This window comes from Patiria miniata, unplaced genomic scaffold (assembly GCF_015706575.1).
Source record: "Patiria miniata isolate m_02_andy unplaced genomic scaffold, ASM1570657v1 HiC_scaffold_6, whole genome shotgun sequence".
NCBI classification, from domain to species: Eukaryota; Metazoa; Echinodermata; class Asteroidea; order Valvatida; family Asterinidae; genus Patiria; species Patiria miniata.
Genome location: NW_024037073.1, coordinates 17724117 through 17751162, shown reverse-complemented (window position 1 = coordinate 17751162; position 27046 = coordinate 17724117). Strand labels below are relative to the sequence as shown.

Below are 27046 nucleotides of genomic sequence, written 5' to 3'. Positions count from 1 at the left end.
ACAATCTGATGCACTGATATCACTAACCGTGTCAATCCCATTAGAATGGGTGAAAAACCCATAGCCTTTACATATATGCACTTATAGTGCACTGTGAGTTATTTTAATCATATGAATAAACAAAAACAAACAAATTGAGCAACTCATTGAACAAAGTGGCACAACAACAAATGCCTCCGGTTTGGGAAAGTTTTAATAGTCAAACACATGGCGTGAGGGAGTTTTAATTGAGCATGGGTTGAATGCATGATGCGTCATTACTTCACGGAAAAGGAATGCGACTTTAAAAACAAGACATAAAGAAAGAATATTTCCGTAATAATGCTTTTGTTAATGTATAAGCTACACATGCAGAGCATAATTACTTATGAAAAATACTACACCAAACTAGACAACGGGTTGTTAAGGTTTGGTTTAGCATTTCTCAACATATTAATCTTAATCCAAATATGGTGCTAATTTATAAATTTGTTTAATATTTCGGCCTTTCCACAGAAGTGCTATTAATATTGACCGACAGTTAAATATGGTTATAGACTAAAGATTTGTTCAAGTATGAATTAAATCAATTGCATCATTTCACCCAAGTCATATGTTTGACCTTTTTTTCTTTTATTATAATTTTTTTTTTTTTGGTGGCTGTGACTTAAAAATTGTCCAAAAAATTGAGCAAATAAAAAGGCAGGATTTTCATAATTTATTATTTGATAACTTGAAACCCCATTACTACCAGAAAGCATTGAATATAAATAAGCTTAAATTAGTCTGAACCAATCATCTGCCTTCCTCTCTGAATTACATCATGAATATGCAAATAGGGGTCAAAGGTAGCAATGGGGCACAAAACTATCCAATACCAGTCGAGTATGCAAACTAAAGAAGCACGGCTTGTGCGAATTTAAAAATACTCAAAAATGTGAGAGTGAATCCGAACAAAATGAGAAAACGGGGAATGCTGAAAAAAAAAATGGATTTAAAAAGATCAATTTTGCAGATCTCAAAACTACATTATGGCCTCCGCTTTATACATTTTGCCATTGCTGTATGTATTTCTAAGGTTTCTGTTTTATGATTATTCAGCTTTGCCTTTATGATTTGTGGCAGGGTATATGCAAGCTTGCAAGAAAAAAAAAATTAGGGTCTTTTAATATTAAAAAATACACAATCACGAGATATCAATACTGATTGGAATTAATGATTACGACAAATTTTACAACACATAAAGTCAACGCCACAAAAAGCCATGTACAGATAGAAGTCATGATGTGCAATGATTTGAATAAAAATTTGAAGCCAGTCTTGCAATTTATTCATATTTTTGGATGAACTCAATTCAAGATGTGTCAGCTATGGTTAGTGTTTAGACCGAGGTTTTGTTTGCAAAACTCATATAATCTCAAGACAACTAAAAACATTTTCAGAAATACTGTTTTGGCATCTGTTGGCATTGGAAACCAGTTTTAGACTGGTGCCGTTCCACCACTGATTGTTTTCTTATATGACAAGACTGGCCACCAATTTTATTGCAGGCATCTGACTAATGTGCCTCAGCGATGAGTGCTTCTACAAGTCTGGTAACCTGAATACAGCTATAATACATCAATCCACAGAGCGCTGACACTGTACAGTTATTAGGAGTGTTCCAATTGTGTCCAGACGTTATTATAATTAATGGCAAACCAAGTTTATATCAGAAGACAAAAATATATCCAGCAATTTAGGACACGGTACACTCTTCTCTAAAACAAACAGTGACTGTACAAGCTAAATGTTTCGTTTCTCCTCCATTTTATAGTATTAGTGTAATTTTACAAATATCGGTGTTACTTTGAGAAATGAACCCCTCCTCAAATCTGAACTCATATTTTTTACAAAAACCTGCAGGGGGAAAACTGGCAATTTTTTTTGTAAAGTTATCTACCGTGGCGAATGACCAATAAAGCTTATTTTTTTATCTATAAAACCATGTATTTGTACGCACAGCTAATTTTTAAACATCTTTCTTCTTAATTGACATACCATCTACAGGAATTTTTTTTTTTTACAATTTTCAACAACACTGGATATTGTCCGCTATCGATCACTGTGTTGTCTAAACTCTTACAGGAACGTATTCAAGAGAAAAAAAAATGCAAAGATTGCACAAGCTTTTATTTTTTTTAAATAGTAACTGGACACAAATTAAATCTAGTGCATGCAGAACTGATGCTACGAATTAAAAGACTGTCGATGACTTAACACAATCTAAAAAAAAGTGCACGTTAATGAGGTCTCCACTACTAAAGTAATTGATAGAAAATTACTCATTCTTGTTAAGTGCAAATTCTGTTACATTATTTCCACATATCACTTGGGACGCTAAATGAATCGGGATTAGTATTATTTTTATACAAATATACAGTTAAACCCATCAACACATATTTCTTTTTCATTAAAATATTTCAACAATCTTAAAAACTTATTTTTATCTGGTGATTTTTTCTTTTTCTAAAACTGCATGCACTATGTAACAGATTCACTGATAAATTGGTGGCAAAATTGTTACATCGTGGTTATAACATCTTTACACAAAACTTTTCCGACAAATTTCTGCTTTACGTCAACACAAAACTTGAGCTAGTGAACAAAGTGTGCGTCTATCAGGTATGGAGTGCAAATGTGACTAAAAATCTAAAAACTAAACATGGTGAGATACAAACGCTTCTATATATGTTTAATATTATTCCTTTTTATACATCAAAGCTTATTCCTTTAATATTTAGAAATGTTTGGAAAAGTGAACCCAAAAAAATCCCCCTTGAACCTCAAACATGAATTGAAAAAAACTTTCAAATTCAACAAATTTTGCCAGGGCTGCTGAGTTCCAAGTTCTTAAAGCTGTGTATTTTGGTTCCCTCAAAGTCTCTGTAAAACCGAAATTAATTTTACAAAGATGATTTTTTTTTATGATGAAATTTACTTTTAACACAATTAAACCACACATAAAGGAATTGGTTAAAGCCACTCGTTTATATGACGGTTGCCTTTTGGGTCAAGAAAATTTAAGCTTCTATATTGCTGTCAACAATTTTGTCTTACATGCATCATTATTTTTTTTTTCTTCGGATCATCTGAAAGCACCACTTGATTGAAAAAATGCATACCTAAAAGTTGACCAGAAAAGAACATTGTTTGAAAATTTAACTGCGATTATTGAGATTTCTTGAATCTGTTGGAAAATTTTACGATTTATACTTAATTTCAGATCCATTTTCTTCAAGTTAAACTGGGGATGCACACAATGACTTTCACCCGCAACTTCCCCCCCCCTTTTTTTTTAGTAAAATAAAAATGTACATAGCAGAAAAATAAAATCCTTGGTTTCTACTAATCTGTAAATATGGTTCGCAATCGCAACTAAAAATGGCAAAAATGTCCAAATCAGAGCAAAACAAATCATGAAAGAAAAATAACATTTCAAAAATTAAAACAGGACAGACCTAAAATAATAAAATGCGGTAAAAAGCATTTTGAATACATCGCGATTAGCACTTTTCTGTCCAACTTTAGTCCTTTTTTTTGTACATCCTAAAAGTCAAATAATAAAAGCACCCTGAAGTGGCATGGCGTTATAATAAAGTATTGCATTGTGCTGCTGAGAAGACAATTTTATGCTTAGCACACAACTAACTTGCTCAGCGAAGAAATAGTCGAGAACCAGCCGAAAGCAGTATACATCTCATGGCCATTTCAGCTGGTAACCTTATTTTTGTGCTAAGCAATTATGTGTTCCTAGCAGCACATTGTAATTGACCTTTGACCTTTGAAGATTTCTATCATACAATTATTACATGTCCATGATTTTTTTAAATATTTTTTTAAAATTTGCAGCAGATTTTTCAATTATAGGTGGCTTATTCCCGGACAAACTTTTTTAATAGAAAAAAAAAGTCCTCCGAACCTACCGAACTGACATGCACACAAAACCCACAACGGAATAAATTGAATGAAAATTTATACAACATCCCTTGTCGCCCACCAAAGGCAAAACTAGACTCGCTAAACTTATCGTAACAATTTTTATTCCACGAAATAGTCTTCTTATTAAAAATGTACACTAGAATGTTGTATAATTTACGCTCAACCGACGTTGAGTTTACCCGCTACGATGTTAAATATCCTCGTCCAATAAAAGCAAAATTTAAAGATGCATCGATGGATGCATCTTTGCCTTAAATTAAATTTTTCGGATTGGTTTTTTTTTTTTTTTAGAACTTGAGTGTGGAATCGTCCCACTCTAGCTGGGTGCCTTTAATCTCGACGTCGATTTCTCCGGATCCGTCTTCTTCTTCGTCGTCATCTTCGTCGTCGTCCTCGGAGCTGTCGTCCAGGTCGTCTTGGCAACTGTCGTCATCATCGTCGCTGGAATCGCTTTCCATACCAATGTGGGTCTCAGTGGGCTGTTGAATCAAACGAATAACAATATTTATTAAAAACACTGGCACTACGCCAAACTAATTTAAATAAATACAGTCTGTATATTCACATTCTCAAGCACAGTATCATGAAGGGGTGAGATTTGGGAAAATTGAAAAATCCACGAAATCATCGGCAGAGGATTTGGGGTTCACAAAGGGCCCCAGAGCAACATAGACCATCAAAAATGTTAGACCATCTGTGGTATACGTTTTTATTTGCCTAAAGTCACCCCTTAAAAATACTCATTTCATTTGTTTTATACAAACTTTTATATGGAAAAACACCGCTACTGTAAAACCTCAGGAATTCCAGATATCAAAAGTGATTGTTTAGAAATCATGAAATCGGGGAAAAAGATTACAAATTGTTCACTTTGGTTTAAAAAGTACAGACCCTTTTTGCTTGGGAATCAGGCTAAAACCGGCAAAAAAAAATTCAAACAGGAAGTAAGCATTCTGACCCCAAAATGCTTTGAAGTTATAAATCTGCTTAATTTGATTCTGGACACAGAACTTCATGGTCCTGGAAATGCACCGGGAAATAAGTTTTGGAATTTACTTGAAATTTTAGACCATCAATCCATATTTATATGGACCCTTACAAATTTCCAATTCATCCTTGACTTTCAATTTTTTCCATAAGGTATGAAGAAAAATAGAACCCAAATTGACAGTTTTTAATGAAATTAATTTTTTTTCCTCTATCAATATTTTATTTTAAATTGTTTTTAGTGTCCATTCTGAACGACTGAATAATCTCCCTGTACATGTACATGTAAATGACTCACTAATCAACATTTTGCGCACTACTGAACAATGCTATGCTAATATCTGATCAACAATTTATGAAGCAGGTTGCTCTACGGTATCAATTTTCAGGATAGCCTTTAGTTACACAAAAACCTTTTAACGACAAAAATATCATTCATATTCATGTTCATTAATTTCTTTACTTCGAAGAATAATGAAATGCTATTGTCACTGTTTTTTAGTTCGTGTAGGAGAATATTTTTCTTTCTTTTTCAGTAAGGAGGTATAGCCTTCTTATAGCTACTCACTCCCCACAATTTTTTTTTTTTTAATCACCAAAAACCCTTAAATGTGTTTTTTTTTGTAAGCGAACATAATTTATTCCAATAGATTATCCTTAAAGGGAATATACAACATTTGCAAACATCAAAAAACAAATCTACCAAATTATCATGAAATACCTTCCTGGACTGTTCGTGAATGACAGTTTAAAGCACCTGTATTTTTAAAATCATGGCATTTGGTGTGCTGTCATTTTCAAGAAAATTTGTATTTTTGTAGCAATTTCCAATGCTGGTCGGCCTACCAGTGTTGAAAAAAACTGGCTTTTTAAAATACTTTTGCCCCCACTTTACCACATTTAGTTAGTCGGCATTTTGTTTGTAATCGATTACACATCTATGAACGGGTACAAGCCAGCTAGACTGGTTCCCTAACGTTACAACTAGCGGCCCATGAGCTCTGTGCACCGACAAAGAGGGCGCCCTTTTACCTAGCAACAACGCCCCATGGGCGGGACCGGGACATTTCGCTGGTTGACACGCACCGTTCCTTGTGTGTGACGCACGTACACCAGGGGATTTGTACTATGAACACACAGTGGCCGCGCTTCGCGGCAAATGAATTGCAGTCAGGCAAGATGGCGTCGGTCGGTCACCCCCAACTGTACTTCCTTTGCCGGTGAGGGGGTACTTGTGAACGGAGCGGATAGTATCCATCGCTGCACGCAAATTTTAACCGGCGCGCTTTGTCTATGCAATGTTTGACCAGCCAGGAAGGCAGCTGCAGCTGGCGTGTGTAAATCTTGATCGGCGAGTTTCAAATATTCGAATATTCAGTCAAATGCAGTTTCTAATCATCGAATACTATTATTTGAAAACGGACTGCCCAGTCACCTTGAAATATTTTGTCTGCATAGCAGACCCCACAAAATTGGGGTTTCCTGTTAATTATTTTTGAGTGCAATTTCCCCAAGTTTCTGTTAGGTTGCCTCTTACCCCTTCCATTGGGTTGACGGTGATATTGAGGGCTGAGTCGTCCCAATCAAAGTCCTGCTGATCGTAGGCGCTGTCGCGGTGGGCGGCGTAGATCCGGAACACGCCCAGCACAATCATGAAGACCAAGAAACCAACGCAGATGACGATAACAATAGTCATGGCTGTACCTGAAGAGAAACAAGGAAAGAACAAGCGGGTTTAATATAAAAAATAATGACAGTTGACTCTCGTTAATACAAATGCTGTCAATACAAATTCGGGATGCAGTGAACGTAAAAGCCTCGGTCCTGACGGAGCATTAATTTGCATAATGAATGAGACTAATGCTCCTTTTAATATCTTCTGATACAGGGCCTACATGTGGAAATTCCTTAAAGGGAAAATACAACAATTGCAAACATCGAAAAATAAAACTACTAAGTTGTTATGAAGTACCTTACTAGGATGTTGGTAAATGACAGTCTAAAACATCCTGTAAAATTAGGGCACCTAATGTGAAGTCATTTTCAAAAAAAATGGTACTTTTGTATACATTTCCAACAGTGGTCGGCCGACCACCGTTGGAAAAGCCTAACTGTTTTTCAACTACTGATCCAAATTTACCAGGTTTTTTTTTCAGTCCAAATATTGTTTGCTATTGGTTCCATGTTCATGAACGGGTGCAGGCCAGCTAGATTGGTTCCCTTACCTTACAATTTTCAGGCATTTTTGATCCATTTCATCTTTAGTGGAGTCAGGGAACCAGACTACTTGAACATTTTTGTTTTTCTTGGTTTTCCAGCATTTTCGAACACAAAACTTCAAACATGTCAGTGTAACAATATTTGCTCTATTATACTAACCCCCAAATAGTTTATTTCTGAAAATTACAGCAAAAGCAAATGTTGTACATTCCCTTTAAATTTGGATGTACATGTCAGACACTTTAATGAGCTGTTGGTTGATTGAATGTGACACATCACTAATATGTGACTTCTACTGAGTACACCAAACGAAAGTACCATCACCTGCAAACAACCTTGTATACATGCATGTACATCATGTGGTCAGACATACGCTTGATTTTACGGAATTGCTTGGGGGAACAGGTCTACCGACTACAGTCATTCTTTTGCTTTTGTTGCCCCCTAGCCCACCTTGGTGATGAGTTTTTTACTCTTTTGTTTTCTCTTGGTTATACTGTATATTTGTATTCCTTTTCTTTGGCTGAATAAATAATAATAATAAACAAACACTTTGGCCAAGTCCGGCTGACATAATATTAATACTTGTAGTCAACTCTCGGTGCCTGTTGAATGAGGCTAGTGCTCCTATTAATAACTTGTGGGCAATTCCTTAAATTCCGATGTACATGAGCTGCCGTTGGAAAAGTGAATGTGATACATCACTAATATGTGACATCTACCGAGTAGACCAGACTAAATTAAAAGTACCATCACCTTTAAACAACCTTGTACATGTACAGTCGAGTCTCGTTAATACAAACTCGTTCTGACCTAGCCAAATTGTTTGTTATATCAGAATTTTGTATAAGAGGAACATCAGTCCCATTCATTGTGCACATAAATGCACAGTCGGGACTAAGGCTTTATGTTTCTTATAACGAGATTCGACTGTACATCATGTGGTTGGATGGACGTACGTTTGATTTTACAAAATTGCCCTGCAACAAACATTTTGGCCAAGTCCAGCTGACATAATATTAACATTTGCAGTCAACTGTTGGTGACTATTTCTATCTTAGCTTCAATCCGGCAATCTGACCCATGCAAGCTTGCTTAATTGCACGGTTGAGACATCTGCTCCAGCAAACTGGAGGTTGTAGGTTCCAGTCCCATCCAAGCAAAACTGTGATAGTTTCTCACAAACTCTTGCCCAAGTACTGAGCATACCACTATTAAATCTAAACACATGAAGACTGCACTAATTTCGTCCAAAAGCTGTGTCAGATAAGGTAAAACAATGGAGGCTAGCTGTCCATGGATATGGTAAAACCTAACATTAAAATGCACATCTCCGCAAGCATTTTCCCCATCAAAACCATTTGCAATACACTTTCCCTGTACTTTTTATTTTACCAATAAAACCAGTATACAGATCCCTTATAGCTAATTATGCAAGATATATTTTGAAAGCAAGCTTATTTTTATAGCCCCCTTGTTGAGTATTCTGTATAGCAAATATGATCTCTGGGCCGATTCTGGTCAAGTTTATGGCCAGATTAATAATAATTTATGCCCGGCAGACCTTTATTAGAAATGCAGAGCCTTGTAGCTAATAGGGGGTTGGCGTTATTGCAATTTGGCAGTGTATCACCCACGCACGTAAGGGCAAATTGGATGGAAAGGCACTGTGCATGTACGTGCAAATTATAAACTGCAGAAAGACGATCAAGGTCATAAGAACCAGGGAAACATAATAGCTGATGTGAACTGCTGATGACAAATTCAATTGAAAATTTTACGAGGAATGACAAACAATGAAATGCAGAGTACCGGTTAGGTTACAAACAAAATGAATGGATATTATTCCTTGTAGACATGAATTCTATGCATAGCATTTACTGGAATAATCACTAAAGGGCCCAACTTTTTTTAATGCAACCTTGAATATGCACCTTTGTGTCTCATTCAACCCTATTTTCAAGTTATGTTTTGAATTTTGGTACCTTTTTTGGTTTTTATGCTAATGAAGATTTCCATATTCATGAGCAAAAGTGTGATGTCATTTCAGGCAGAAACCTCAATGTTACAGCTATTTCAGCACCAAAATTTGCCAGAAATTTGGATAATTCGCTGTCATCCGTAAATTTTCCTTTCTTTGGCTACTCATTGTTGTCAGGACGTGGCGTAAGCCAATGAGCAAATGTTTCTCACAAATGTTTTCAATGAGCACAATTTCGGGTTCGCAATTTGTACTGAAAACCCCTAACTAAACTGAACAGTGTCTTCCTGAAATGACATCACAGCAACAGCACCCTCAGTTGTCCAGAAAAAGCATGGAAACTTTGAAATGTTTAAAGAAGTGCACTTTTCAATAAAAATTAACCCAAAAGGGATATCAAATCTTTTGAATACATTTAAGGAGTAGAAAGTTGCAGAAAATAAGTTCCTAGGAAACATTCACTTCATGGTCCCTTAGAAAAAATATTAAAAACTACAAAAAATTGCAAAGTCATAATTTGTTGGTGACAGGTTTGATATATATCATTCAACAAAAACTTCTGAAGTGCAAAACTGAACGATGCTGGACCGCCTGGCAAATATAACTTTTAAGTATTAATAATATCCGTTTTTCTTCCTCCATGATATCGCCAATGAACACAAGATAGTTAAATCATGGAGCTATAAAACACCTTTTTATAGCTCCATGGTTAAATGTCATGTCCTACCGCCATGGTTTTGTGTATCAGATAATATAAGAGGTGGATATTCTTAAAGAATTTTTAAAAAAATGAATATTAAATCGTGAATACATTCCATCTTACCCATTAAGAACACGGCTTCGTTAATCACATAACCTCCGACAAATTCAGCAACTATTTCCTTGATTCTCGCATAGCATTCTCATCTCATACATGTATGTTCCAAAGGAGCTTTCACCATAATTAAAAATTCCTCACTTTCAAGAAAAATTTGCAATGCTTCCCAGAATGCGAGGACATCTAATAACCAGCCCAATGGCCACTTTATGGCTAATACAGCCAGGCATGATTGGCCAACCATGACTGATGACTAAACCACCAGCGGCCAATCACAGCTAAGCAGGATCCTGCTGTGCCAGCTGATTGGCTCAAGCCTCTGACCTTTGTGAATTTGCATAAAGGTTTGCACAGGTAGTTGGTGTTATACATGGCCAGCTGTTTTCTTATTTGAACATGTAGTTGACTGTGCTAATGGATGTTTACTCAAGTAAGCAACCAAAGGGATTAAAGAATTAGCATTGTTTGACTGGAGCTGTAAAAACTGGGCAATCTTCAGCACTTAGAGATAACAAAAGATTATCACTGATAACAAGTCTGCAACTCTTCTAGTATCAACAAAGTAACAAAAGACCTGTTAACAATGGACACAAGCCACATCAACACTGGATACATTGGTTTATTGGCTACTTTAATTGTTGATGTACAGTGTTATCAGAGTCAACTGGCAGGTGGTTGGATAGAGAGGGTGGTTTGTGGTCACATAAAGTGGGCCCTCTGTTGACAGCCAGAGAGCCGGACAAAGGAAAGCAATGCTATGTGTGATCACTGAAATCTTGCAATCAGTCAACACTATGTTTTCAAATAAGCAATCTGGCAAGGAATCTTTCAAGCAAAGGTTTTTTTTCGTGGTAAACACATTTTGCATCAGCAATTAAGAAAAAAGACTTTAAAAAACCCAAAAGGTACACGATGTTGACCCAGACTACAATTGAGAATACAGTTGAATCCTGATATTAAGGAGAGCACTGTTTCATTTTGGTTTGCGGTAACACCATGTGGTAATAACTACTGCTTAGAAGATACTTAGTTCTGAAAAGAACTTGTCCTGCTTATTATCAACTTTCGCTAAGTAGTTTTTGTTCTGATAAGAACAGTCGTGAATTAAGTTCTAACAGAACTTGTCTTTGGTCTCAATGTTTCGACTAGCCTGCTCTAGTCATCGTCCGGAGAGCACTGTTAATACAACATCCTGCTTATAACAAGGAAAATGTCAGGTCCCAAGTCCGTGATTTTCTTTGTTGTTCATTACTTATAATACAAGGTACCTGTTATAACAAAGACATTTGTAAAGTCCCAAAGACTTGTTATAAAGGTGTTCGACTGTATAAACATTGCCATTGACAGCAGAAATGTTACAACTGTTTTATTCTATTGTCTATTTTAGGGATTTTCAATACAACGGGGAGCGAGTAAGAATGGGGTCGAAATTTATCTGATCCAGTTGAGGGAAACCGTAGAGCTGCAAAGCAGGTTTGTAAAGTGGCCTCATTCGGGCGATTAACAATGCAGTGCGCCACCAAGAGTTTGCCATGGAGAGTCAACTTTTCAAGTTTACGGTCGACAAACTATGGCCCATTTTAATGAGTGTCAGTAGACACTTGAGCTAATTTGTTATAGATTGGGGCATAGCGTTCTGCTGCCTTACCAAAAACCACCATATTGATACAAAGAAAAGAAAAGGGCAAACATATACTCGAAACATATGCTTACGAAAACTACTGACCGGAAAAAACGAACAATTTAAAATGTCCTGCGCTGCAAATTTGTCGACCATCTCCCACAATGCACTGGGAAAAATGAACTCTCTGTGGCAAACTATTGGTGGCGCTCTGCATTGTTAATTGCCCGAATTGTTGAGGGATCTGGATTGACCAGATGCTGGTTATAACACAGGGAAGGTGTGGGGGTGGGGGAGGAGGAGGAGGTCGAGGGGGGGGGGGGGGGGGGGGGGGGGGGAGGGAGAGAAGAAATGGGGGTGGTGGGGTTGTAGGGGGCGCTAAGGGGTCTGGACTGACCAGATGCTGTGATCTGACCCAGGAAAGGGGTACAGTGAAAATGGGGGTACTGATTCTGAAGTTACTGGCTGTGGTGAAGTTACCCAAAGAAGTTTTTTTTTTGGGGGGGGAGGGGGTGGGTGAGGGTGTCAGGGGTTTTGTACTTACTGGATGCGGTGATCTGTCCCAGCTTGGTCAGTGGCATCTTCTCCTTCATCTCCTCCTCCAGGGTGTTCTTGCCGGGCTTGAAGAGGATGTTGGCGTGGGGGGCGGCCTTGTCATGGTTGGGTCGGATGGCTTGCTTGATGGACTTACGCAGGACATTCACCTAATAACGGAAACAAAGAGAAGTACTTCAAAAAAATGACTGGTTTTAGACCAATGCAAGTAAATTGAATACGCTTGTGGCCATCTGTATATTTACTGCACAAAATTATTCAAAATATGGCTGCCACAATACTGTGGCTAAAATTGCATTGCAGTGTTAAATGCCAACGTCATCAAAACGGTGTACATTGCAAATTCTGTTTTAAATTGACTATCGGTTCTTGCTTCAAATATCTTTTAGTTCTTCTTACAGATCAATCCGGCCACGCTATCAATGCTATCACGGAGGCCCCCGTCAATGGCGAAAGCATTGTGCTAGCTATTGTTCAGATAATCCGTTACGGGGCAGTTGCTTTGTACAATAGCATGCACAATGCTATCGTCCATACGGTATCTTGCCACACATGCACGCTCCAAAGTCACAGCCTGAAATTATTCAAGAAGTGAGACAACGACTTTTTCGAGAGACAACTCATCTTACCGTGATCTTGTACTCGTTGCTTTGGAACCGTCCGTTCAGCTCGGTGCATGTCACGGTCAAAGTGTGGGACAGCTTCTCAGTAGTGTCGGAGGAAGAGTACACCACTTGGCGAAGGACTTCCACATAGTGCTCAATGGTATCAACTCCTACAAAAATCAGCAAAAAAGGAGGACAAATAATTTTCAATTTTTTACTTCGACGGGAAGAACATATCACTTGGCGAAGGACCTCGACATAGTGCTCAATGGTATCAACTCCTGCAAAAATCAGCAAAATAGGAGAAGAAATCATTTACAAATTTTTGACTTCGACGGGAAGAATGTATCACTTGGCGGAGGACCTCAACATAGTGCGCAACGGTATCAACTCCTAAACAAATAATTTAGCCAAAAAGTTAATTTTCAAAGTCTGACAAAAATAACTTTCAAAACATTCCCATATTTGTGATTTAACACACACAAATTTACATTCTAATTATGTATTGGACCGAAACCAGTCAACAAGCAACAGCAACCTCAGTAGTTAAAAGAGTGAGATAGTTAAGCAGTAGGTTTACACCATAGAGCTAGATTAAATTACTAGAGTGCTAACTCCTCATTCTTGCATGCTGAGACGCTTTGAAGCCGCTTTGGGCGCAGACATTTTGAATTCATGTGCGTGTTTGTAGAACACAATCAAATTAGATGGATTGAAGTTTAAAAGCGTACTCTAAATGCAACGCGCAAGTAGAACGTACGCAAACAACTTCAGCGCATCATGACGGTTCAAAAAACGTCACGGTGAAAAGCATCTGCAGCGGATACGCCCACGGGTTTTGCTGTTTGCGTAGAGCAAAATGAAACGCTCATTTGCTGCTTGTGCGTTGCGGTTTTGGGCATATCGGCTTGGGTGATGCACCTGTATAGAATACAAAACGCAGATATGCAAATAGCTGTACAAAAAACGTACAAAATTTCCAGTTTTCCATAGGTTTGTGCACAAACATGGATGTGCCCAGCAGGCATCACTTTGTACATTAGTCAGCGCTCTAGTTATTTAATACAGCTCTATGGTTTACACCCACTAATAAAATATCAAGCAATATGAAAAGAGAACGTAATTTTTACCTTTGATGGACATTCCTTCCGAGGAGTCAAACTTGAGGAGGTGGTACGAGGCCAGCAGCTCGGCAGGGACGGTGAAGGACTCATCGCTAGTGAGATAGGTCCCTGTGGTGATGTTGCAGGAGTCCAGGCGGTGAGAGACGGTCAGGGGCACGTCTGGCTTCTTGCCAATCTCTGGAGATAACGAAGACAAATTAGAGGGATGGTTAAATGGCACAGCAAGCCATTAAGAAGGGTAGACAAGTGACAACTCTTGTTATGACATCATCATGCTGAATTTCACAAGACCCTGTATACGTTTTCAATGATAAATGTTACGATTTGAATTCAACCATGGCGCAACGCCATAATGAATTTCAATGTATGTTTTTTATATACAAATGACAATAAAATTCTATTCTATTCTATGAGTGGTTTGACTGCAAGCATTTCAGTAGAACGGTTCAAATGTAGCAGTATCATAAGAAAATGCGCCATTTTATTATCTGGAAATCATGCGTTTATGATTTTTAACCTTTGTCCCGACTCTGAAAAAAGCCGAAAGATGAAAATTACCGTCCAACAAATTATGTGACATTCTCATAAACATGTGTATCCTATTTGGGGTCAATTTCAACAAAGCTACCAAGCACAGAAACGTGCTTAGCACAAAAAAAATTCCTAAGCGAAAGAAAAACAGGTTACCAGCCAAAATATAAGGTGAGGCCTTAGGCTCGTAACTGGTACTTAGCTGATTTTCGCTTAACATGTTCTTTTTGCTGAGCAAAAATCAGCAGGCAACCAGTCACATACAATACAGGTTGCATAATTTTTTGGTCGGTAACCATTTTTTTTTTGCTAAGCAAATACTTTTTGGGCTAAGCAAGGAAAGGTTACCAGCCAAAACGTAAGGTGATGCCTATGACCTGTGTTTGGTACTTGGCTGATTTTCGCTTAGCAGGTTCTTTTGCTAAACAAAAATCTACAGGGAACCAGTCACACACAATATAGGTTGCATTTATATTTTGGATGGTAACCTGCTTTTTGCTAAGCAAATATTTTATGGGCTAAGCAAGAAAAGGCTGAGCAAGTTTCCTGCTTACCTTCCAGGGCAGCCTCTTCTTCTTCTTCTTGATCCTCGGACATCGTACTGACGATGCTGATGGATGCGAACGGGCGGATGCCGGCCTCGATCTCGTGCCCCTCCTGGGCCATCTGGCTGGGCCCCTCGATGGTAATGGTAGGTTCCGCTGGCTGTACCACCATCACATAGGCTGACACGTCGGTCATGGGCATGGGGATACCATCGCATCTGTGAAATGGGGGTGTGGGAAAAAACAGATGGGATATTTAAACTTGGTGAATGATGAGGCCCAAATGATACAAGTAGTCAGAGTTTTGGAGCCATGTTCTGTGCATTTAATGTGAAAATATCAAAAATCACTTGTAATGGTCAGGTTTTCACCCTACTAATCTATCCAATTTCATAAGAAAGTATCAAGAATTGTAATTAGGTCCTTTCAGTTTTTGTAGTTCGTCACCTGTCACTTGAGACCTTGCTTGTGACTTGTGATTTCCTTGTGATCTGACTTATGATGTACATGTGATGTGACTTATGATTGACTTGAGATGGAGTTTAATACAAGTCTAAAAAATATCACTGATGCAAAATCTTCTGTCAATTGATGTATACACTGTACATTGAATTCAAACCAGATTACAGCAATATGTTGGTACCTTAGTGGTTGATATGCCGAACGGAGTTGTCAATGTTATGGCATTTTGCATTGAGATGTGCTGACATACAATGCTTTTGCATGAATGCAAGGCTTACAATTGACGTACGAGTAAAAGTAAGTAAAGTCTGTCGCGAGCCAATGTGGCTCATCAGGCCGGCGTTTATCTCCGGTTTCAGTAGCATGAAACGACTGAGAATATTTCTACTCCCCCTGGACGAGATGCTAGTCCATCGCAGGTTACTCCCAAGCTAATGCCGGTACCCATTTATACTCCTGGGTGGAGAGGGGCAAGTGGGGGTGAAGTGGCTTGCCCAAGGACACAATATATGGCCAGCGGCTGGATTCGAACCCCGGACCCTCTGATCATGAGTCACGAACCCTAACCACTAGGCCACACACTCCCCTTATTGACGTACGACCTTACAGCGTATTTCCGTCACGATGACGCCATTTTTTTCAATGACATTTTGACAAATCTACACGTAAAACCTGACCAAAATACCTAAAAACACTGAATTTCAAAACAGTTGGTAGTTATGACTTTGTACCACCGACACGACTACATGCAGTCCCGTGTTCAAGTCAAAGCGAGTTACCTGCAAATATTTTTCTAAACGGGAAACCAAATATTGAGTTCCTGCCGACACGACTTACATGGTAATGGTCTTGATAGTGAGCGCCCTCTGTCCAGGGGTGGGGAACTTGCGGGAGTTGAAGTAGGAGACGCGGCGGAGAAGCTGAGAGGCATCGTTCAGATCACCCTGGAAAGAGAAAGAATCGACGGTTATTTACTCAAAACTGACTGCATAATGGTCGTCATTTTTTTAGCTTCTTTCACACTTTCACTTTCGGCCTGGTAGTTTTTTTGACATCATGGTTGTGGTAAGCAGACAGTGATGTTAGTTCTCCAGGGGTCCCCACGGTTTAAGTGAAACTCAATACAAGCACTGTGATAAGTGTAAAGAGTTAAGCCAAAGGGGGCATGGCTTAGGACCAAAACCAGAATGATCCAATGATCCATCACGACTGGACTACTGTAACAGCCTCTTGATTGGTATCAGTCAGAAACAGGAAAAAGAGGCTTGAAAATGTTCAGCGATCTGCTGCCAGAGTAATTCCAAACAAACGGAAGTTCGACTCCATCACTCCTGAACTTATCAAATTACACTGGCTTCCAATCGCACAAAGAATCAACTACAAGGTCATCATTCTTATGTTTGAAACGTACTGGAAACAAGCTCCCGCTTACATCACGGACATGTAATTAGTTCTCAACAGAGACGACTTGGATCATCAACCTCCTGTTCACTACACTTTGTTGAGCCCAGAACCCATTGTGTCTCTTTTGCTGATAGATCATTTTCTGTATATGGCCCCAGAATCTGGAACAAACTTCCAGAATACATTAGAGATACCACCTCACTGCATACATTCAAGACACTCCTGAAAGCTCACCTGTTTCAGGAGGTGTACAAGCAATAATTTTTCTTCTTTTCGGTGCCCCATCAGCGCCTTAGAGCAAACTTTTTGATTTTGACGCTATATAAATTTCTTTTGATTGATTGATTGATTGATTGATTGATTGTCCAACAGAGCAAAATTTGTTTGTTTTTCGGTGTACAATGAAACCCACCTTGATGACCAGCTCTGTCTTCATGGCGTTGAACTGGATCCTGTCTGCGGCCAGGTCGTCCGCCGCTATGCTCAGCCCTTCCTTGCAGCTGTACATGCACTCGATGGTGGACTCCGTCTCCACGTGGCCGGGGAGCACGCTCAGACCGGCCAGGTAACCTTGGAAGTGGCCGCTAAAGCGACCCTTGCCACCTGCGCGGGCATCAGTATCAAAGTCTTTGGGTTATCAAGATGGCATGCAAGGGAGGGGGTAAGGGGGCAAACGCAAACGGTGGGAGGAAGGGGTGTAGGAATGGGGTGGGGAAGGGTGCGGTTAATTTGAGAAATACAGAAGACATGCAAAGGTACAGAGGCAAAAACAACAGGTGGAAGAACGGTGCGAGTCGGGGGAAGAGGGGGGTTAAGATAAGCAAGAGTACATCATGGCAAAGAGGATACGAGGAGATCAATAAAAGGTAGAGGAGGGCATCCAGTTTGTAAGTTGGGGAGGGGTTGGATCAGAAGCAGGTGGCCAAAACGACACAGATCCCACAATGGTAGCACGTACAGAATGTTGGACAAATGCGGGTGTGGTTGGGGTAGAGGAAAGGGGAGGAGCAAGTGTTTAAGGGGGGGGGGGGGATAAAAATCAATCATCGTTTCATGCATGAAGAATCAGAGTGGGGCGAGAGAGTGGGAGAAAGAGGACCATGGAATGGTGTTTAGGATGAGATACAAGAAAAAAAGGGAGGTGCCAATATATACAAAGGCTGGGCCTAAGTACTACAAGACTATGGAGATACCGCCACCACAAAGTGTGTACAGCAGGGAATAGTCGCAGGGTGAGGGGAAATCACATCAGCCGACAGCTGTTTCATGTATTGATTTACAGGTAAAGTTTGTGTACAAGTTAACCTGTGCGGTAGGGCAATTCTCAAGTGTAGTCCCTTCTTTTTTGGACAACACGAAATAGTTACAGGATAATGGAAAGGGGGAAATCTCAAATCCATTGTTTGTAAAAATCTGTAATTATCGAATATGAATACATGCATATCGGAACTCAATACATCATAATATATTTGCTTCTTTCTTTAATAGGTACATTTTTTTTATAAATTTTATACGAACAAACTAATTTATTCCCCACATATGTCAAGGGTCGTTGCCATGACAACTCACCATCATAGCATGCACCGATGGTCAGCGCTACTGGGTAGTTGCTGTGGTGCAGCGGCCAATCGTCCGAGATCATCTTGGTCTGATGGAGCTCACCGTCAATGTACAGCATCACCTGCAAAGCAGAGAAACCATTAGTTTTAATCCAATCAACTATGCACCTGCCCAAGCGAGGTACCCGATACATGTATAATTACATGTACATGTACATGTACACATCATAATCTGCATACAAAGCATGCACAGAAACCATTATTAAATTTAATCAGCTATTCCCCATGCGCTTGCCCAAGCGAGGGCGCCAGATACATGTACATGTACTTGTATGTACATGTATTACATGTACACAGCACAACCTGCAATGCACAGAAACCATTATTAAATCCATTATATGCGCCTGCCCAAGCGAGGGCGCCAGATACTGTACATCTACGACCACATGTACACAGCATAATTTTATTAGTCTCATCCCCAAAATTAATGGCAGGAATAAATGAAAGAACTTTAACCTATGTGCAAGAAAGGGCAAGAAAGGGCAATGCAAAATGCACTAATCACTCTTCTATGATTGAAGTGCAATAAATTAATTATAGGACAGACAAAATCAAACCAAAAACCCCAAACAATAATAATAGTTTCGCAAAACCCAGACATGTAAATATACGACGGCTGCCTATTGTTTTTGACCATTTGCATAATGAAGGTCAGATGTCATCTAGGGTTTCTGAATTCTGTTGACTTTCCTCAGATGATCAATCATTAGTTCCCAGTGTTTGCGTGTTATCAAACCCGACAGACTCATCAAGCAGCGTATCACACAACACCACACAAACACACTAGCACAACGCTGCCTACGACTGTTTCATGAACATTGTTTTGTTGAACCATCCCCTTTGCCGGATTATTTCTTTTTTATCAAAACATGAAACGGGGGACTGTTAATCGGTTTGCAGGAGATGCCTAATTGCAGCAGGGCCTCATTAGAACTCTTGCGGGAAATCATGCACGGCGATTTCTGGGCACTTTACTTGGGTCCTTATTGCAAGTGCGATATCCTCGTCTCTATTTACATGTAGTGTATGTAATGATAAGTACATGTAAGGCACAAAATGTTTGATGTTTAGCTCGTAAAGTTGAGCAAATTGAAACAACAGATCGAGTGCTAATTACTACAACATAATTCGAAAACTCAAATGAACTTCACATTTTCACTTAATTACTAAATTAAATTCACATTTTGCACCCCCCCTCCCCGAAAATTTGGTTCTGGATCCACCCTTGATTACTCATTCACTGTGCAAATTTTATATTGAGCTTATCTTTGCTGAATTACGTTTTGGTGGATTATTTAAATATATGTTACAAAAGCAAATAAATAGCAGTGTTACTCCAATTTCTCGTCGCTAAAAACAGTAACTTTGAGTTTGTACAATATTTGACGTAACATAGCTTGTTTCTCATTTGGTTTTTCAGCAATTGTTTGTTTTTTTGTTCTCTCTTAATACATTTACGTTCTGTTCTAGTTTATAAATTTCATGCTTAGGTTCTGTCTCGGTCCAACTGTCTGTCTGTATTTGTTTTTGTTTGTTTTGTGTTTGTCCGTCCAAGGCATCTCGCCACAAACCTAGGCTTCCAGAAATTGCCTCCATACCTTTTTGTATTTCCACCTTTTTGACAAACTCTATTTGTTGATTTATGTACTGAATCGTGTATTCTATGCTTGCATGTATTTATCATTTTGGTACGGAAGTAAAAGTGAGTTTTGAATTGAATTGTTTTGTACACCATTCATGGCTTTAGAAGGGAGTGTTGGACTAGGTCAAGTCTTCCAGCAATCTGATGCATAATTCATTTGTTTGGAGGCTGCACCTGTGCTCTGTGCATAAATTATAAATGAGGATCGAGGAATATTGCACATGCACACACACGCCATGCTTGCCTTCAGGGAGGATGTTGTAATTGAGGGTCCATCTGGGTTTAATTTCACTGACCTGGGCCCAATGTCATGGAGCTGCTTAAGCAGAAAATTTGCTTAAGCACGAAAAAACATTGCTAAGTAAAATTAGGTTACCAGCCAAAACTCCATGAGATGTACATTGCTTGTGACTGGTATTTAGCTGTTGTTTACTTAGCATAACAATAACATGGAGTTTTGGCCGGTAACCTGATTTTATTAAGCAAGACGTTTTTGTGCTTAAGCAAATTTTGTGCGTAAGCAGCTCTATGAAATTGGCCCCTGGGCCCAATTCCATGGCTCTACTAACCACAGAATGCTTTGTTTACAATCAACATTTTGTGCTAAGCGCACTAGCAAAAAAATTCTGTGCTAATCCTGTAAGCACAGAATACTTAGTTACGGGATCTACGTATGCGCAGAAACCAAAATTACTTGGTAACTCGTGAAATACGCTTACTGTAAGCTCGGAATTTTCTACTACAGTAAGCACAGATTTTTCGTTAACGGTCAGCAAAGCCATTTAATTGGGCCCTGCTTAGGGGAGAATCTTGCTTAGCAAATATTGGCACTCAGCCAAAATCTGCAGAGAACCAGCCACAAGCAATGTACATTTGCATGAAACTTTGGCTGGTAACCTCCTGTTGCTAGGCAAATATGTCTGTGCTTGATAGCAACTCCATGAAACGGGAGACTTTTGAGGTGCTTGGTGGCACAAAAACACATTGGCCTTTAAATTATCTTAACGCCGGTTCACACTTCACGCAAAAACTCCACAGCAGAGCGAATTTCATAGCAGAGCAAATGTTTGGAAAACAGCAAACATCACAACAAAACTTCAATTGCTGACATCATGAAATTCCCTCCGCTTTCGCTTTCATGTGCAGTTTGAACCCGTCTTCAATGACGTCTCTGGCAGTTGCTTACGTACCGAAGGGAAATCAATGTTGAAGGTGTAGCGATGCCACTGCTTGTCGCAGACCTCGTCCAGCTTCCAGCGGAACTCCGTGGGGAAGAAAGCGTCGCTCTTCCCCTCGTCTTGGTGCCGCAGCAGCAGGACCAGACGACAGTTGTGGATGAAGATGGCGTAGTGGTGACGGTTCAGACCTAGGGAGACGAGAGACAGAGTGTGAGAAGAAATGACAATTAATCCCTAACTCCCACGGAAGTTTTGTGAGGAAGGTTATCAAATCTTGCGAAGCACTTCCACTGTTCCGCAGTGTTCATAGTAAACCCTAGTCCATTCACAAGTCTAATCATGAGTAACAGGGTGTGAACATTATCAAAGAAATGCTTTCGTCAAAGCTCATTCGAAAAGATTGTGACTTGACTTAAGTGATAACTAGTGAGGACTTGTAAAGACCAGTAGACTTGACTTTTAGCTTAGAGATCATTTGTTATATATAGCAGGGCAATCTGTTCCCTACCCTCACAGACACCCAATTACACTCCTGGGTAGAGAGAGGCGATTGTAGTAAAGTGACTTGCCCAAGAACACAAAACACCATGATCCCTGTCAAGGTCTAAGGCACATACCTCTGTATATGAGTCAGATACTGTAACCACTGAGATCAGCGCAATTTGTTCTCTGCCCTCACAGGCACCCGTTTATACTCCTGAGAGACAGGCAATTGTAGTAAAGCATCTTGCCCAAGAACACAAACACCCTGATCCTCGCCACGAGGTTCTCACCCAGCATAACCACTGAATCACAGCACGATGTTAACAGGTCAAAACTCACCCTCGCTGTCCGAGCTGCACATGATGTGCTCCTTGTTCAGTCCCTCCGTCTCGCCGTGCTTCATCCAGAAGGAGACGCTGAAGCGGTTGGTCAGGTTGGTTGGGGCGTACTTCTCCGGGATGATGACCGCGCTCTCCTCGCCGTCAAACTCGTAGATCTGCTCGCTGTCGTGTCCCTCGTCGGTCAGCAGGTCCTCGGTCCACTTCTGGCCCATGCCGGGGGAGGGCAGGAGGTCAAAACTGCCCGACGGTGATCCTGAAAGTAAAAATCATGCACCGGTTTTCAGACTGCCATCCCAGGGAATGCTAAACCAACTTATTCTGAAGATTTGAACTTGATTTTTGGAACAGTGTGGAATTGAAACCGCGATTTAACAACCGTTTACTTCTGCATTCTCTCCTAAAACTATTTGTTTTGGTTGACTTATAAATAAATACAGGAACTGCTGTCTAAAATTAGACGCCATGAAGCTCCTATGCATGTACTTAGTGCTCCTTAAAGCTACAGTCCATCATTTGTAATTTGTGCATTTTGTTCGTTTGAAGCAACAAAAGAGTTCAAAATCCAATGAAGGATACTGAACAACTAACCTGATGAAGTTTCAGCTAAGCTTCAGCTGTACATTCCGAGAAAAACAGCATTCTAAGATCTCAATTTCAAATCCAAAGTTAGGCCTACTGAATCATGTTTTGAATTGTTTTGAATTGCAGCTATACGCGACGTCGCGCACTGATCCGACGAATTATAACAACCGCGCGCGCGTGTGCATCGTTCCAATACTTGTGCGCGCTGCGCTGAATAACAAAACGAACTACTAATTTAAATTTTCCTACGGTGCTTCTTAAGAATCACCGTTGGAAATGCCTTCTTTCGTTGATAACTTCAAAATGACAGCTTGCCAGAAAGAATAATTTCACAGGGAGTTTAGTCCCCTTACTATCTTTCAACCAAGTTTGTTTTTCAACAATAATTACGCCAGTTACTTTTCGGATGGCTGCAAATGATGGACTATACCTTTAATGACCCACTCTAGATTTATCAATACTAACCACAGAGTTTGCGCTGCGACTCGGACGAGTAGGTCTCGCGATCGCAGCCAAAGCCGATGTGTCGGGTCTGGAGCTTGACCGTGGTGATGACCTCGCTGGTGGTGCAGTTGGGCTGGGTGCACGTCTCCAGGTGCATCATGGGAGCCAGGGGCTGCATCCCGGAGGCTGGGGTATACTCGATGCGTCTTGCTACGCCTGGAAGAGGAACAGATGAGACGGTTCATATTTAAAGGAATGAAACACGATTTCTCTCCATTTTGTGAATTTGTCAAAGTGTGAAACAGATATGACAGAACAGAATAATTACAGAGCACTGAACAGAAAGACAGACAGACAGACAAAGCTACAGATCTGAAAGAGAGACAGACTCGTTTCCTACATAAAACTAGACAGTGGCTGGTTCCCTCCCATTAAATTAATAAAGTACGTGGTGTCCATCATGTATATTACAAAGATGATAACTGGTTCCCTATTCTACTTCACTTAGACAGTAACTGGTTCCTCAACTATAAAATAAACAGACCGTGACTGGTCCCCTTCCTATAGATCAGACAGAAAAAGACCGGTTCACACCTTCACTTCATATGGACAATAACTGGTAACCTGCAGAAAATCTACAACCATTGACTGGTTCCCTACCTTAAGATCATACAGACTTTGACTGGTACCCTACCTTTCCATCCTGGAGAGCATAGTGTGCTGACAGTGATGGTGACGGGAACCGGCTCGCTGCTCCGGCCGCCGCAGTCATACGCAACGACGTTGAAGAGGTAGCGTGACTCGGTGTCACCGTCAAGGGCCTTGGTGGTTGAAATGCGCCCTGAAAGACACAATAAAAACAACCAAATGAATGAGACTGCCGAAACAGGTACATGTACATCGAACCAGCTACAAATTTATTGCCAAGCTAACTGGTTTAATGGTAAAGTATACAAAGTGGTCCGAGGTTTGAATTTTTCTCGAGTCACAGCTGAATGTACTGGTATGGTTCACATTGCAAGCTAATTCACATGTCATTGGCAGTTATGTAAAGCCAGAGTCCATCATTTGCAGCTATCCAAAAAAGTAACTGGCGTAACTATTGTTGAAAAACATACTGGTTGAAAGATAGTAAGGGGACTAAACTCCCTGTGAAATTATCCTTTCTGGCAAGCTCTCATTTTGAACAAATCAACGAAAGAAGGCATTTCCAAGCACCGTAGGAAAATTTAAATTAGTAGTTCGTTTTGTTATTCGGTGCAGCGCGCACAAGCATTGGAACGACGCACAGGCGCGCGCAGTTGCTATAATTCGTCAGATCAGTGCGCGACATAGTATGAAGCTGCGATTCAAAACAATTTGAAACATGATTCAGCAACTTTTGATTTGAAATTGAGATCCTAGAATGCTGTTTTTCTCGGAATATGAAGCTGAAGCTGAGCTGAAACTTCATCAAGTACGTTGTTCAGTATCTTTCATTAGATTTTGAACACTTTTGTTGCTTCAAACGAACAAAATGCACTAATTACAAATGATGGACTATAGCGTTAAAAAATACTAACTTAATTATGATGATGCACATGTGACAATGCATACAATGTAAACAAATATGACATCAAAATTATTCCTTTTAAGCCACTTTGTGAACCAGGAAGTGGTTTATTAGTGGTACAAGCACAACTCAGTTCTATAACTCATTCTTTATTCAACCGATAGAAAAAAGATGATACGCATATATGGCTATGGCAGAATTCCTGTAAACTAACTTGGTCCCCCCCCCCAAACAAATGCAAAAATTTCAACATGCAGCTGAAATTAATTTGCCATGGAATTTCATCATTTACCATGAACAGCATGTCCCCACCATAAAATAAAACACACATGGGCTATGCTTTCAATAATTAAAATCTAAAAATCATATTCTTGTCCAGTGGTGAAGGCTGGTTGTCATGGCAATGAACTTCTGTGGCAAATTACACAAAAAGGGAGATTGAAGCGTGACGACTACGTAATTTTCTCAGAGTTCAAGTACAGGACGACAGTGTTGAATAGCTAAACGCAAAAAGCTTTGGCATCAGCATTACACGAATGCCTTGTACAGTAATAACGGCTGGTCAAATTCGCAGTTGAAATCACTTCAAGATTCAAGTCCAAATTTTGCGCAATGACCCTCGTGCCGTTAATTGCTTGTGTACTTTCTGTGCCCCCTCCCCCAAACCTGAATATAAACAGTGTGTGTCGTGGACGTGACCGTTTGCCAGGCTATGAGCCAAGCAGACTCCTCATCAGCATGCAGTCCTTGGTGGGGCCTGAACTAATTACCTCCACAACCCGATTTTTTTTCCCCCTTTTTTTTTTTTTACAGCGTATTCGTGAACTTGTCCAACTATTTATGCCACGTCTGGGTCTGATTTGGCTAATGAACTCCAGATCTCTATGACATATATTTGACCAGTCGACTCAGCTGAAATTCTTTGAAGTCAAGGGCAAAAGGAGAAGGGGGGGGGGGGGGTGGTAAAAATTTGCATTAAAAGTAACCAGCATGCAATGTGCCACAAGTCTTTCCTGTGTGGAGTACTGTGGCCTCGTGGTTAAGGGCACTGATTCGTGGTCTGCGGGTAAAGCTGCAGGTTGTGGGTTCGAGGCCTGGCGGGGTCATGGTGCGTGTTCCCTTGGGCAAGGCACTTTGTCACTCATTGCTTCTCTCCACCCAGGAGTAAATGGGTACCTGTGAGGGCAGAGATGGTTATTGTGATTGAATTAGCTTCCTTGCGCCTAACAGGCTGCATCGAGCTGTATACTCCCCAGGGAGCTGAGATGGTATATGGAATGTTTCATGGGCCCAATGAGCGGGGGTAATAATGATGTAGAGTCTTGAGCACCAGTCCTGGTGGATTCGTGCGCTTTATAAATATCCACTATTATTACAGTATTGTTCTGTTCTTCCAATTGTCGGCGATTGATTTTGAGCCTCTAAAAGGTGAAATTATGGTCGGACATTGGGCATTCACCACACCAAACCGTTAAGCATATTTGTTGGAGGAAATGTTGTACTGTTGGTACATTCTTGGTATATCTGACAGCTCAAACTTGATCATGCTATTAAGTCATTTTTCTGAGTCAGTTTTGTTTTGGTTCTCCGATATGAGTTAAGCGAAAACATTCACCTAAATCCTATGCCAGAGTTGAAAATGGGCAAGTCCAAGAAAATGTCCCCTTTTTGTCCCCCTTGCCCCCATCAGACCCTGTAGCATACGCAACACAACATTTTCTTAAATTACATCATCATCGCAACCACTAACAACAAAAACATTCTTGCGCCCATTCTCCTTGCAGATGTCCAACAGCAGATAAAAAACACTGAAATCCATGAATATCTTAGAGGGTTAAACGTTCGTTACTTATTCTCAGACAGCTCGTGAGAATTGCGTAGGTTTGTTGCCCAAGTCCAAAGTACTGCATGGACATGTTTCATGCACCATTTAAAAAGTAAATGTTGGCCAGGGATGGACGGCTTTAAACTCAGTCACTGGCCACGAGTGAAAAAAAATTCACATATTTACTTTAGGGGTCATTTACCTTTCAAGGAGTACTTGGATGTGAATTACATGTAGTTGAGTTTTTAGGACTTTGGGAAGACCGGTTAATTTAAGATGAAGGATGTGTTCGGGTAAATGTAACGTTTTGCCAAAAGCTGAACTAAAAAAAAAAAAACCAAGTACACAATTTTCAAAATTACAACTGGGATTATCATAATCAACCCTCGAGCTGTTTACTTCAAATAATCCAGTATGGTCAGTACTGCACTACACAAACCAACTGAGTCCTCAAAAGGGAATCCTTCTCAAAACCTGTTTTTAAGGAGCTTTCCTTGCGATCAAAATTAAGTCACTTGGCCAGATGGCATCAGCCGGGGGCAGAAATAGGGGGAAATATGTCCTCTGT

At 40.0% G+C, this 27046-nt stretch overlaps 1 protein-coding gene across 2 annotated transcripts in view; it reads right to left on the bottom strand.

Moving 5' to 3' along the window:
* Positions 1-175: 175 nt before the first annotated feature.
* LOC119743237 (calsyntenin-1-like) overlaps positions 176-27046 on the bottom strand; it is a 77372-nt gene continuing 50501 nt past the window's right edge. Inside the window, exons 4-16 of one of the 2 annotated variants that reach the window (XM_038219641.1) lie at positions 23796-23942; positions 23123-23317; positions 22074-22328; positions 21264-21439; positions 18382-18493; positions 17225-17439; positions 16246-16352; positions 14956-15164; positions 13877-14047; positions 12771-12916; positions 12131-12290; positions 6485-6651; positions 176-4439 (exon numbers count right to left, since the gene is read on the bottom strand). In XM_038219641.1, the coding sequence (XP_038075569.1) occupies positions 4248-4439; positions 6485-6651; positions 12131-12290; positions 12771-12916; positions 13877-14047; positions 14956-15164; positions 16246-16352; positions 17225-17439; positions 18382-18493; positions 21264-21439; positions 22074-22328; positions 23123-23317; positions 23796-23942 (2252 nt within the window). In that variant the 3' untranslated portion in view covers positions 176-4247. The remainder of the gene's footprint in view (positions 4440-6484; positions 6652-12130; positions 12291-12770; positions 12917-13876; positions 14048-14955; positions 15165-16245; positions 16353-17224; positions 17440-18381; positions 18494-21263; positions 21440-22073; positions 22329-23122; positions 23318-23795; positions 23943-27046) is intronic. The other variant, XM_038219642.1, reaches the window with a different exon arrangement.